This window comes from Aedes albopictus, chromosome 3 (assembly GCF_035046485.1).
Source record: "Aedes albopictus strain Foshan chromosome 3, AalbF5, whole genome shotgun sequence".
In the NCBI taxonomy this organism is placed as follows: domain Eukaryota; kingdom Metazoa; phylum Arthropoda; class Insecta; order Diptera; family Culicidae; genus Aedes; species Aedes albopictus.
Window position 1 is genome coordinate 190,001,247 of NC_085138.1, and position 14,031 is coordinate 190,015,277.

Sequence of the window (14,031 nt, forward strand, 5' to 3'; positions counted from 1 at the left end):
CATGGACCACAACTGTACCTTTTCAGGACTTGCTTTTTTGGCAGGCTTTGAACAATGCGTTCCAAGAGTTATGTGCAAAGCAGGTTGGGGAGTGGCAGTCGGTATCAACTCCTGATCCATACCGTTAACTAGGGGCTCATTTACACAACAAACATGGAGTTTCGCTTACGAATGTTTTTGCGTGCAATATTGATGACAACGCAACTTCACCATGCCGTGAGGCTAATAAAAATTGACCAACAATTGGCTTCTTTAACGGTGTTGAGATAATTCCATATTCTGAATCTGCATGCAAAACTGAGCCGAAATCCACCCCTCGTCGCAATTTGTACTGGGCGGAGCTGTCAAGCAGTTGCCCAGCTGTCAACTGGGTTTATATAAAACCAAAAAATCAATACATTTTTCTAAATTTAAAAACCCAATTTGCTTTAATTGCTGACTCGCTTCTGCACATTACAAAAATTGCTGCTTTTTCTTCTCAATTCCGACGTTATTATTATTATTATTATCTTTATTAACGAGATTTTCAGCGCAGGTCTGGTTCATCTCGGTAATTTCGACGCCATTTGACCATTCATATACCACGTTGATTGCAAAGTTTGTAACAAATATGGGGGAGATATTGTACGTCCAAGACATCGAAATCTTATTTCATCCAACTATTGAATGCAGTGATTGATTACAATAGTGGGTATTTGAACTGATTTTTGATTATTTGTAGTAAATGGTAATCTAATCGTTTATTTGCCATACACACTGTAAAAACCTATGGATTTGGATTATAAATTCAATTCACGATAACTTTGAAACATTTCCAAAATTTCAGAGAAGATACTTGGATACTATATTTTTCAAATGGTGTGTACCGCTTAGAAGAGTATTATATTTTGTTAATAACGGGTTTAGGTGCATTGAAATCTTCATTATTATATTTGTAAAATGATCTATATTTTTTAAAATTATTTCCATATTATATTGGCAAATATATATTCTCTATATAAAGGCCCCCACTGTGGCCCCGGGACCCCACATTTGTAAATTCGCCCCTGATTTTTGCCCCCAGGGTAAATGAAAATCTGCAGATTTTGTATCAATCTTTCATACAGGGTGTTAGGTTCCTGAGTGCAAACTTTTAAAAGGGTGATAGAGGACCATAAATGGTGAAAAAAATTGCTCTACGCATATGGTCAAATCTCAACCGTTACGTAGTTATTGAACTTCCCATGTTTTTGACTCTTATTGCCTTAACTGGTTATAACTTGAAAATGGTCAAACTTATCGCAATTTTTTTACCCTTATCCGAAAGATTATTGAATTTTCTATCAAATGGCATCTTTGAATCAATTGGTTTAGTAAAATGACTAAGTTTTCTAGAGCAAAATTGCTCGAAATATTGTGTTTTAATTTATTTTTATCAATAGGGGGATTCACTTAACAGCGTAAACTGATTAAACTGATTAAATGTCGTGATCACCAAGGCAATCTTTGATTATTTCATTCGCAAAATCATGAAACATTTCAAATAAGCAGAAAATCATGGCTTACGCAGCGATTTAATCTGTTTAGTGAGTACCCCTATCTTTGAAACATGCGTAATAAATTAAAATTCTTTCTTTGGCAAAGTTGTGGCCCCTGTTCCACTCTACAATTCGTTCTTTGTCATCAAACGTCTATCTCTTATCGTTTTCTTGCAATTTCGATTTAAACATTGCATTTCAGGTCATAAATTTGCAACTGTCGAGGTAAGCACTTTTTTGCGCACTGTGCCGCACATTTAAATCGAAATTGCAAGAAAACGATAAGAGCTAGAAGTTTGGTTTCAAAGAACGAATTGTAGAGTGGAATAGGGGCCACAACTTTGCCAAAGAAAGAATTTTGATTTATTACGCATGTTTCAAAGATAATTGATAAAAACAAATTAAAACACACTATTTTGAGCAATTTTGCCCTACACAGCAAAAAAAGTTGTTGAATATTACATCGAAATCGCTGCAACCAGGTCGTTACATCGATTGATGAATATTACACAGCCCGACGTACTCGGCGGCTGTTGATGTAATAAACAGATCCGATGTAATTCTTGCGATGTAATTTATTCGATGTACATTTGTACGATGTGAATGAAGCGACGTAAAATGGAAACGATTTCAAAGGCTCCTCTATAGCCGATTAAATTGCATTTTCATCCCTTTTCATTCGGAATTTTGTATAGCTGAAGTAAACACTAAATCTATACTAAATTCAAATCGAAAAAGAATAAAAATATAATTTAATCAGCCATAGAAGAGAACAAAGAAGAGAAGGCAATGAACAATCAATAAACACAACAAAAATAAATAAAGCGTTGAACTAATATGTATTGCTTCCTTTATTGTTTTTGTCCCAACTGGGATATGAAAATAGGGGAAATTGCGTATTTTGGCAGTTTTGTTCTCTTCGGCATGGGGGATTTTTGAAAGCTGTTGAACTCAGAGTACCTAGGCCTCAAATCCTTCCCAATCAAGCTGAATTATACGACCAAGTTTCAGGTAGTTTGGCCGACAAAATTTCTTCATGACGAATAGAACAAACCTGCCGATAATATCCATCGTCACCCTATCCTAAATCGAACGGAAATTGAACATCGCTTGTATACCGCTTCGGCTAAGCCTTTCGTATTCTAATACATATTTCAGTTTCCTTTCATAATGGTATTAGGTATAAACGGATTTTTGTATTTTCAGCATTCAAATCAGGTCTTCTTCTCACTGTTTAAAAAAGCGATTACACGCATGCAAACCGCTCATCTTCCGTTCTGATAGTTGGCCACGCACAGATCTTCGTGGTCGAGCTTGAGCACGCCCATCACCGGTGACAATAATCGTTCTGGTTGATGCTCGGATCCAATCAAGATGAACGGCACCTTCCACGGCCGATCTGACGCACCTCACCTTCAGGAGCTTGTACTTCACTTCCTCCGCGGTAATACGGTGAACGGTGAAACGATCCTTGGCGTCGTAGATCAAAGAGTGAGTCATGAATCCGACCGGGTAGTTGAAGTCACTGCGAACCTTGCCATCGATCTAAATGTGACGTTACAGATCTTGGTGACATCGATGGTGGTCAAGACGTACTGCAGATGCGAAAGAAAATCACAAGCGTGTGGGTCCATGGATGAACGCGGGGCAAAGTTAACCTGGTCTGGTCTGGTCCAACATCTTTTTGAGGCGTTCATACGCTCCAAATGTTTCTTCGGTCCCCGAGTCATCTTGACACTTTAGAACGAAAAGGATATTCCGACTGCGCTAGGGTTAATGCTGACTGCCACTGACTCGAAGATGGCTGCGTTGTCACCCTGAAAAAATATAAACATTATTAGTAATCAATTATGTATTAGAATCCTCCAGGAATACCAGCAGGAGGACTTCGGGAATTCCTGAAGGAGTTCCTGCAGAAGTCTCTTGAAAATTCTTGCAAGATTTCCACGAGAATTCCTCCAGTTATTCGAAGTTTCTCGGGAATTTCTTCAGTAGTTTCTCGGGAGCTCCTCCAGCAGTTCCAGTTCCACGAGAATTCTTTCAGGAGCTCCTAGGAAATTAATTCAGAACTTCCTCGGAAATTTCTCAAGGAGTTTCTAGGGATTTCCTCGAAAATTCACCCAAGAGTTCCTCGGAAATTCCTCGGGACTTTCTCGAAAATTTCCAAGGAACTCCTAGAGGAATTCCCGAGGAATTGCCGAGTAACTCCAGGAAGAATTTCTGAGCAACTCCTGGATCAATCCTCGAGGAAATTCAAGAGGAACTCCTGGAGGAATTCCAGAGGAATTTCTGGATATATTTCCGAAGAACTCAGATATTTCAGCTGAAACATCCGTTTCTGGCGAAATCCTGAGGAAATTCTCGAGGAACTCCTGCATAAATTATCAAAGATGTCCTGGGGGATCTCCTCAATGAATTCCCAATGAACTGATAGAGGATTTCCCGATGAAGTCCTGGAGGAATTCCCGAGGAAGTCCTGGAGGAATTCCCAAGGAGCTCCTGGAGGAATTCCCGAGGAACTTCTGGAGGAATTCCCCAGGAGCTACTGGAGGAATTTAAGAGCTCTTGGAGAAATTTTCGAGGAATTCCCGAGGAACTTCTGGAGAAATTCCTGATAAACTCCTGGTGAAATTTCCGAGGAAGTCCTGGAAGAATTCCGGGGAACGCCTGGAGAAAAAAACTCTTGGAGGAATATCCGAGGAACTCCTGGAGAAATTCCCGATAAACTCCTGGAAGAATTTCCAAGGAAGTCCTGAAGGAATTCCCGGGGAACTCTTGAAGGAATTTCCAAGGAACTCTTGGGCGGATTTCCGAAGAACTCCTGGATGAATCCTCGAGGATTTTCTTGAGGAACTCTTGTAAAAAAAATCTAAAAATTCTCGAGGAATTTCTGGAGATATTTCCGAAAAACTCCTGCAGATATTTCTGGGGAACTCCTGCAGGAATTCTCGAGAAACTCCTGCGTAAATTCCCGAGGATCTCCTTAATGAATTCCCAATGAACTCATAGAGGAATTTCCGAGGAACTCCTGGAGGAATTGCCAAGGAACTTCTGGAGGAATTTCTGAGGAACTCCTGGAGGAATTCCCAAGGATCTTCTGGAGCAATTTGGAACTTCTGGAAGAATCCTAAGGAACTACTATATTAATCCTCGAGGAAATTCTAGAGGAACTCCCGGAGGAATTTCCAAGAAACGCCAGGAGGAAATCCCGAGGAACGTCTAGAGATATTGCCGAAAAACTCCTGAAGATATTTCTGCAGAACTCCTAAAGAAATTCTCGAGGAACTTCTGCAGCAATTCCCGAAGAACTCCAGGAGCATCTTGGAACAAGTGGAGAATTCCTTGATGAATTCCAAATAAACTCCTAGAGGAATTCCCAAGGAACTCCTGGAGGACTTTCCAAGGAACCCCTGGAGCAACTTGGAACTGCTGGAAGAATTTCTGAGGAACTCCTGGAAGAATTCCGCTTGAATTGTTAAAGGAATTCCCGAGGCAGTCTTGGAGAAAAATATCCCTTGAATGAATCCTCGAGGTGATTCTTGAGAAATTCCTGAGGAACTCCTGGAAAAATTTCCAAGGAACTCCTGCAGAAATTCCCTAGGAACTTCTGGAGAAATTTCCGAGGAACTCCAGGAGGAATTTCTGAGGAACTCCTGGAGCAATTTGAAACTGCTGGAAGAATTTTTGAGCAACTCCTGAATCCATCCTTGAGAAAATTCTTGAGGAACTCCTGGAGAAATTTGCTAGGAACTCCTGGAGGAATTTCTGGATATATTTCCGAAGAACTCAGATATTTCAGCTGAAATATCCGCATCTGACGAACTCCTGAGCAAATTCTCGACGAATTCCTGCATACATTCTTGAGGATCTCCTCAATGAATTCCCAGTGAACTGAGAGAGGAATTCGCGAGGAACTCCTGGAGGAATTCCCAAGGAACTCCTGGAGGAATTCGCGAGGAACTCCTGGAGGAATTCGCGAGGAACTCCTGGAGGAATTCGCGAGGAACTGCTGGAGGAATTCGCGAGGAACTGCTGGAGGAATTCGCGAGGAACTGCTGGAGGAATTCGCGAGGAACTCCTGGAGGAATTCGCGAGGAACTCCTGGAGGAATTCGCGAGGAACTCCTGGAGGAATTCGCGAGGAACTCCTGGAGGAATTGCCAAGGAACTCCTGGAGGAATTCTCAAGGAACTCCTGGAGGAATTCCCAAGGAACTCCTGGAGGAATTCCCAAGGAACTCCTGGAGGAATTCCCAAGGAACTCCTGGAGGAATTCCCAAGGAACTCCTGGAGGGATTCCCAAGGAACTCCTGGAGGGATTCCCAAGGAACTCCTGGAGGGATTCCCAAGGAACTCCTGGAGGGATTCCCAAGGAACTCCTGGAGGGATTCCCAAGGAACTCCTGGAGGGATTCCCAAGGAACTCCTGGAGGGATTCCCAAGGAACTCCTGGAGGGATTCCCAAGGAACTCCTGGAGGGATTCCCAAGGAACTCCTGGAGGGATTCCCAAGGAACTCCTGGAGGGATTCCCAAGGAACTCCTGGAGGGATTCCCAAGGAACTCCTGGAGGGATTCCCAAGGAACTCCTGGAGGAATTCCCAAGGAACTCCTGGAGGAATTCCCAAGGAACTCCTGGAGGAATTCCCAAGGAACTCCTGGAGGAATTCCCAAGGAACTCCTGGAGGAATTCCCAAGGAACTCCTGGAGGAATTCCCAAGGAACTCCTGGAGGAATTCGCAAGGAACTCCTGGAGGAATTCCCAAGGAACTCCTGGAGGAATTCCCAAGGAACTCCTGGAGGAATTCCCAAGGAACTCCTGGAGGAATTCCCAAGGAACTCCTGGAGGAATTCCCAAGGAACTCCTGGAGGAATTCCCAAGGAACTCCTGGAGGAATTCCCAAGGAACTCCTGGAGGAATTCCCAAGGAACTCCTGGAGGAATTCCCAAGGAACTCCTGGAGGAATTCCCAAGGAACTCCTGGAGGAATTCCCAAGGAACTCCTGGAGGAATTCCCAAGGAACTCCTGGAGGAATTCCCAAGGAACTCCTGGAGGAATTCCCAAGGAACTCCTGGAGGAATTCCCAAGGAACTCCTGGAGGAATTCCCAAGGAACTCCTGGAGGAATTCCCAAGGAACTCCTGGAGGAATTCCCAAGGAACTCCTGGAGGAATTCCCAAGGAACTCCTGGAGGAATTCCCAAGGAACTCCTGGAGGAATTCCCAAGGAACTCCTGGAGGAATTCCCAAGGAACTCCTGGAGGAATTCCCAAGGAACTCCTGGAGGAATTCCCAAGGAACTCCTGGAGGAATTCCCAAGGAACTCCTGGAGGAATTCCCAAGGATCTCCTGGAGGAATTCCCAAGGAACTCCTGGAGGAATTCCCAAGGAACTCCTGGAGGAATTCCCAAGGAACTCCTGGAGGAGCTCTTGGATGAATTCCAAATGAACTCCTAGAGGAATGCCCGAGGAACTGATGATGAAAAATTCCCGAGAACTCCTGGATGAATCCTTGAGCGGAGGAATTCACGAGGAACTCCTTGAAGGAATTCCCGAGAAACTAGTTGAGGCATATCCGGGGAACTCCTGGAGAAATTCCCGGGGTTGTAGAAACTCTTGGATAAATTTCCAAGGAACTCCTGAGGGAATGCCCGAAGAACTTCTGGAGATATTGCTTTTATTCTACGCACCGTAGCTTATCTTCATGGAAGATATAGTCCAAGCCCAGGGAGGAATCCCAACAAATTCCCAAAATATTTCCTGGAGCAATCTCTGGACTAATCTCAGAAGCCATTTCTGGTTGATTCCTGGCTAAATCTTAGAAAATATTCCGACGGAGGAATTCCAGAAAACACAGTTCAAATGGCAATCACCGTAGAAAGTTCGTAACCAATTCCCTTCCGAACACGAATCAGCGCTTTAAGATGCAATTTCTGGCATAAATGACATATAAAGTTCTGCTCAACAGATTTCCGAACAAAGAATTTGAGATATTTCGAAAACACCGCTCACAATTTCTTCAACGATTACCCCGTTTGGTCCCGTCCTCTAAGAAACCGGATAGAGCTCCACGGGAGTTTCCCTATTTTTCTGAAAATTTAACCCGAGTTTTCAGCAAACATCTTTTGATGCGACTATACTGCCACCACTCGCAAAACAGTCCCATATGAATAGGAAACCCAGCAAAGATGGGACTGTTATGCGAGTGGGGGCAGTATAGTTTCACTTCAGCAGTTTTGTCTGATCCATTCAGGATTCTTCCATTAACAATTATGCCGAAGCATCATGAAGCAAGAAAAAAAATGCCGGCTTGATGAGATCCATTCGAGCAACTCAAAAATAATTGAACGATTGTGGATAACATCGATACTAAACAACTAAGTATGCACTTCGATATGTACCTAATATACGAATGATTTACTTCATTTGGAAGCAAGGCATAGCAGAAATATGAGTGTTTTTTTTTTGGAATATCTTACCGTGTGTAGTCCAGGGAAAATGGATCCGATCCGGATCGCCTATTTGCTCTAATATCACTAATGTCAAATTCCATTATCTTGTACACGTCGTCACAGGAACAACCAATGCGAAAACATCCGAACACCTATGCGAACTGCCCCGTACGAGATGTGATCGAGTTTTTCGTAATGAAACGATGGACAACTTTCCTGTCCGCTTGCCTACACCAGGTCCGAAACTCCTTGGAACAGCACACTCCCTATGCAGAATGGGCACTTGGCACTATCAGACGATTTTTGCCCCAATTGACCGATAAGGCAGTCGGTTCTTCCTCCAGCATGACGTCATTGGGGTCTCCTCCAGAGCAGTCTCTTTAGTCATGCTTCCATAGCCCCCATTCATTTTCACTGGTGGTTCGAGCTAGACTGTGTCCTCATCACCCTGGGCCGGATACACCACCACCGATTTCATCTTACTGCTCTTGCGACCTCCGGGTGTTTCGTCTTTCTAGGCATTTTGTCAGCTGCCACATAGGATACGCTCCGATACGTTGTGTATTTTTGCCTGACTTCGTTCGACCGCCGACCGAAGGATCCTCCAGCAGAGAACGGTATTTCGCCCTGCTGTGTTATCCGCCCGATGCCAAAACTTTGTTCCTTACGGCTTTCACCAGCTGAATATACCCGGAGATTGCACTCCACCAGCAGAACAGGGAGCAGTTCGATTCTAGCCCGCACGGCTCGTTGCTCGGTGCTTGAACTCGCACTCTTTATCTTCCTGAAAATAGCCAATGATTTAGTTTTCACTCAACTAGAATATTAAATCCGACTTACCATTTCTTCCTCAGCTTGATGGGTGATATCATCGACTCGGAATCGAACCTTCGGATGATTTGCCGAAATGTGTCCGCATTGCGATTCCTGTAATTTAAGATAATAGATAATATTAGATCTATTTTAAACTATAAACTTACCAGAATTGTCGAAATACCTACTAAAAGCTAGCAAAAGTAGAAAAAAAACAGCAGCCACATCAGAGATGAAAACTCAACATGGCTGCTTCATCGCAAGACTGCGGTCGATGACAGCAGTGTTGCGTGACTTAATATTGCATCACAAACGAATGCGATATGACATCGATTGTGTGTAATCGTATACAACATTGTCGTAACCAATTGGTTGCAGCTGTTTCTGTGTAATCTTGACATTTTCTCGATGTGAATATTACACAAATGCAACGGAAAGGAAAATTGTTAATTGTTTTTTATGTAATCCTGAACAGATGTAATTCTAAGCAAAATCGGTGTAATTGTACATCTGAAAAAAGCCATTACATCAATTTTCTGATACATCTGTCCTGTTACATCGAGGCCGATTACATTATTTTTTGCTGTGTAGAAAACTTTTTAAAACATTTAACTAAACCAATTGATTCAAAGATGCCAATTGATAGAAAATTCAATAATCTTTCGGATAAGAGTAAAAAAAATGCGATAAGTTTGACCATTTTCAAGTTATAGCCAAATAAGGCGATGAGAGTCAAAAACATGGGAAGTTCAATAACTACGTAACGGTTGAGATTTGACCATATGCGTAGAACAATTTTTTTCACCATTTATGGTCCTCTATCACCCTTTAAAAAGTTTGCACTCAGGAACTTAACACCCTGTATACTATATTTCCTGTTCGTTTAGCTTTAGCGTGTAAGTTACCAACAGGTTACCAACAAACTACTACCAAAAGAGGATTTGTTTTGGTTTTCGATCATCAACTGGACTGTTGCTGATGACACATCAGTACACGAACACAGAAGCAAACAGTCATTGAATGTGATGACGGGGGCACGTCTGTCGGAAAATATACAAAAACGTAATAAAAACAAAATAAATTATTGTATTTTTCAAATAGAAACTAATTATTCTCATTTCTAATCTGCATCTTTAGGGGTGATACAAAAAATATGTCATGTTAAAATCGACCTTTATTATTGTCGTCGCGGTTGAAACCCGAAGTTTACCCACACCCGACAATCGAATTTTCTCAAAATCCATACATGAAACCTAACGTCGGACGTAGAGCGCTGGACAGCGGACATGGGCCTCTATCCAGCGCACTGTGCCCGACGTACGTCCGACACACGGTTTATGAGAAATATCGATTTTCGCGTGTCAAAAATTCCGATTTTCAACTGCACGAACAATATCAACCCTCTCCCCCTATGTCTAACTTTTTGTATGAGACCTCTCCATTTTTGTATGGATCGTTACGTTCTACAAAACTCCCCCCCCCTCCCCCTTTCCCTCTAAAAGCATGACATAATTTGTGCACAGCCCATTAACTGCATATTAAATTTCATGGATCGTTGAACTTCAGGCGGTCATGGTGGACAGTAGAATAACATACATCTACTTGGTGGACCCCTCGAAAACCATCATTTGGAGGTGTGTGTGGGCGATTGATGATGAGGATGATGACGACTGACGATAATCAGTTTGATGGAAAAATAACAATACTGAACTGGTGAGCAAGTGGATCTGAAGCAAAAATCTTTCCGAACCAGTGAAAACTTATGAAAATCGAAGAAAATCTGCGGAAAATGGTCGAATTTGTGTTTGTGTAGTGATATTTCGCCCGTTTCGACATGGATTCCAAGAAGGATATCTACAATTTGTGGATTCAGTACACGACAAAGGTGAAAAAAGTTTGTGTTTTTGCTGGTCGCGATGTGTCACTACTTTTTTTTCGCTTCCGAGTGCTGTGCAATTTCGATTCATGTTTTTTGCTTATTCGTCGTGATAAAATGAATGAAAATTGTTCTCTTCCGCTACACAGAATGAGGAAATCTACTTCCGGCAGTTCATTCAAGGATTTGTCGGCATTTGGCAGAACCAGCTGCTGCTGGATTTCGACAATCCGCCGCTCTGGTCCGCGATCGCTCCCGATTCGGGACCACACCTGAATCGGCTTCCGGAGGAGCTGCTGCCGGCAATAGAGAAGTTCCTGATCATAGCCCGGGACAAGTTTGAAAAGGTAAGAGAAATCTTATTGGCTTCTACGATGCGGTCTGGAATTCCGATTGCGTAATGCAAAGGGATAGGTGCGTTTACCTACGTTCTAAACATGGCATGTGTTGACTTTCATTGGCTACCTATATACATTACATAGATAGCGGAGAATGCGATAAGAACAGAGAAGAAAATACCCTCGTGAGTCACATTTGCGACCGGAGCTAATTTATCACACACCACGCTTCGTAGGCTGGAAAGCTTAGATTAGGTGTTTTTGTTTACGATGACGGGGGTTCAATCGGTTAGGTCGATATTGTGGGCAATGACCATCATATAGCAGATAGCATTTCAACTGAATTACTCAATCTCAGTAAAAAATATTATAGATTGACCGATCGATTATTATTCAGAGACCTATAAACTCGTAAGAGTGCAATCATGCTCAAAAATCTTATTTGCGTGTTCGAAAATTTAAGAGAATGATAATGTAATTATGTATCTGCATCTTCTGAGGCAAATAACTTCAGTGCTCTGATAACGCAATCGAATTAATTTGGTGTGTTTTTATTTTTATTTTGCCTTCCACATCAGCTGGGATTGCTAAACTCATGTCATAGTGATAACGTTGAATTTCATTTACAAAGTAGATAATTGACGATAAAATATGATTCCGTTTTGCCTATTTTGTCAGGCCTATCTTGAATGTACCGTGATGTGTCATGAAAATTACAAATACAGCTAGCATACATTACCAATGAGCTGAGATTTTTTCTTTGGTTGGGCTACTGTGAAGTTTAGGCTTGTTTGGGCAAGTCGTTTTCAATAGGAGCACATACACTCCCGTTCAAAAGTTTGGGGTCACCCCCTCAAAAACATGTCATTTTTTTAGGTCCATATCTCAGCTAATTTGCGTCCGATTTCAAAACCCTAGGTTTTATTCAAAAGTTAATAAGTCAAAGAAACTTTGAACATGATTTTAAAGAAACTTTTTCAAAAAATTTTGTATGTAAATTTAACCCAAAGTTGCCAAATTTTCTAAAAATGAATATAAACTTACGACAGTGTCGCTGGAAGTTGGGTCGACCGAATTTTAAGATGAGAGCGGCAATATGACCCATTTCCTATTAGCTTTCAACTGCTTTTTACAGAACTTAGCTAAAAAATCTAGAAAAAAAGTTATTAAGTAAATTAATTCTTGATGTCATCGACCAAAAGTTTGGGGTCACCCCTCAAAATGCTGTATCGGCCAAAAGTTTGGGGTCACTTTCGTAAAACATGGGAAAGTGATTTGTTGATATCTTTGTCATCTTTCATTCAATTTTAATTCTTCTTGGCTTATTTGAAACAAAATGAATGATACTTACTGCATAGACATTGAACCACACATATTTGTTGAAATTTACATACTAAAACTTAACGTAAAGTTGCCTCATTTTTTGAAGCGTGGTAAAATGTGCTAACTTTACATAACATTTTTATATACAAAAATCGTTATATACGTTAAGTTGAAGACATCAAACGTAAATTTAGTTAATTATCTTTGAAATAAGCCAAAAATAATTAAAATTGAACTATAGATGACGAAGATATAACCAAACCACTTTTCCATGTTTTACGAAAGTGACCCCAAACTTTTGGTCGATGACATCAAGGATTAGTTTACTTAATAACTTTTTTTCTAGATTTTTTAGCTAAGTTCTGTAAAAAGCAGTTGAAAGCTAATAGAAAATGGGTCATATTACCGCTCTCATCTTAAAATTTGATCGACCCAACTTCCAGCGACACTGCCGTAAGTTTATATTCATTTTTTAGAAAATTTGGCAACTTTGGGTTAAGTTTACATACAAATTTTTTTGAAAAAGTTTCTTTTAAATCATGTTCAAAGTTTCTTTGACTTATTATCTTTTGAATGAAACCTAGGGTTTTAAAATCGTACGCAAATTGGCGGAGATATGGGCCTAAAAAAATGACATGTTTTTGAGGGGGTGGCCCCAAACTTTTGAACGGGAGTGTATACTCTTGAACTTTCCGGCTGTCGGCCGAGCCACCACAAGCGAGCCGTAAAGGCGTGCGCGAGGGTGTTCAGCATGACCATACTAAGGGTGATGGGTTGGATTCCCAGTCGGTTCAGGTACTTTCCGTGAAAAGAAATTTCCGTAATTTCCTAGGGCATAGAGTATTTTCGTGCCTGCCATACACGATATACACAGATATGCGATTCACGGCAGTGTAGAAGTGCTCATAGAACACTAAGCAGCCTTTGTCCCAGTAAGGTCGTTACATGAATGAGAAGCAGAAGAAGAACTGCGCGACTACTGAAAGATCAATATCATATTACAGAACAATCATACATCAGGTATCAAAAGGTTGGCTCCAGATGCACATTATCCTCCATTTGGGACATTTGTACGTGGGTAATTCTCGCTGAGACCGGCCCACTATTTACACCTTGTCTTCAAAAATGTTTAAGGTGCCGATTTTCTGAAAGCCCTCGCTAAAAAAGTAAGAAAAATGCATTTGGTTACTCAAATTGATGAACCCCCGTTGGTTAGAGCAACAACAATTTTTGCAGACCCCTCGATTTTGGTCAAATGGTGGCTCATTTAAACCGTTATAATTTGAAAGTTTCTCCAAAAACCTCCTCAAAACGAATTGTTGTTGAAAAGAGGAAAGATAGAGCTACTATTTACAATAATTAAACGTAGGGTCGGCCATATTGATTTTGGCCGCCATCTTGGATTTTTATACCAAAACTTTTTTTTTACCATGAGGGCAACCACCGATTTTCAAAATTGTTGCATCAATCGAAAGCTGAGGCATTGATATATAACATATCAAAAAATTAGAGATGTCTTTTTTACCTATCAAAAGTTATTTGCAGAGAGATTTCGCAGAGGAATACCCACAAAACTAAGCGTACATCTCAGTACTGGTGGTAGCTTAAGCCCCGCCGTTACCGATGTTATTATTGGAGATTTAAACAAGAAGTGGTATAGAGCTACCAGAGTTACGGCAGCACACGTGAGCTGGAAACAGCTCTTATCGTGATGGGCG

The 14,031-nt window shown here is 41.4% G+C and overlaps 1 protein-coding gene and 1 long non-coding RNA gene across 3 annotated transcripts in view; one reads left to right on the forward strand and one right to left on the reverse strand.

Annotated features, from left to right (window-relative positions):
• Positions 1 to 2,337: 2,337 nt before the first annotated feature.
• On the reverse strand, positions 2,338 to 9,350 carry LOC115258645 (uncharacterized). The gene is made up of 2 exons (XR_009999537.1): positions 7,991 to 9,350; positions 2,338 to 3,334 (listed from the first exon to the last, which is right to left on the reverse strand). It is a non-coding gene; the product is annotated as an uncharacterized LOC115258645 (long non-coding RNA).
• A 1,045-nt stretch (positions 9,351 to 10,395) lies between these two features.
• Positions 10,396 to 14,031, forward strand: part of LOC109409011 (neurobeachin-like protein 1) — a 255,913-nt gene continuing 252,277 nt past the window's right edge. For both annotated transcript variants that reach the window (XM_062856956.1, XM_062856957.1), the window contains exons 1-2: positions 10,396 to 10,661; positions 10,802 to 10,999. In XM_062856956.1, coding sequence (XP_062712940.1) covers positions 10,611 to 10,661; positions 10,802 to 10,999 — 249 coding nt within the window. In that variant the 5' untranslated portion in view covers positions 10,396 to 10,610. The remainder of the gene's footprint in view (positions 10,662 to 10,801; positions 11,000 to 14,031) is intronic.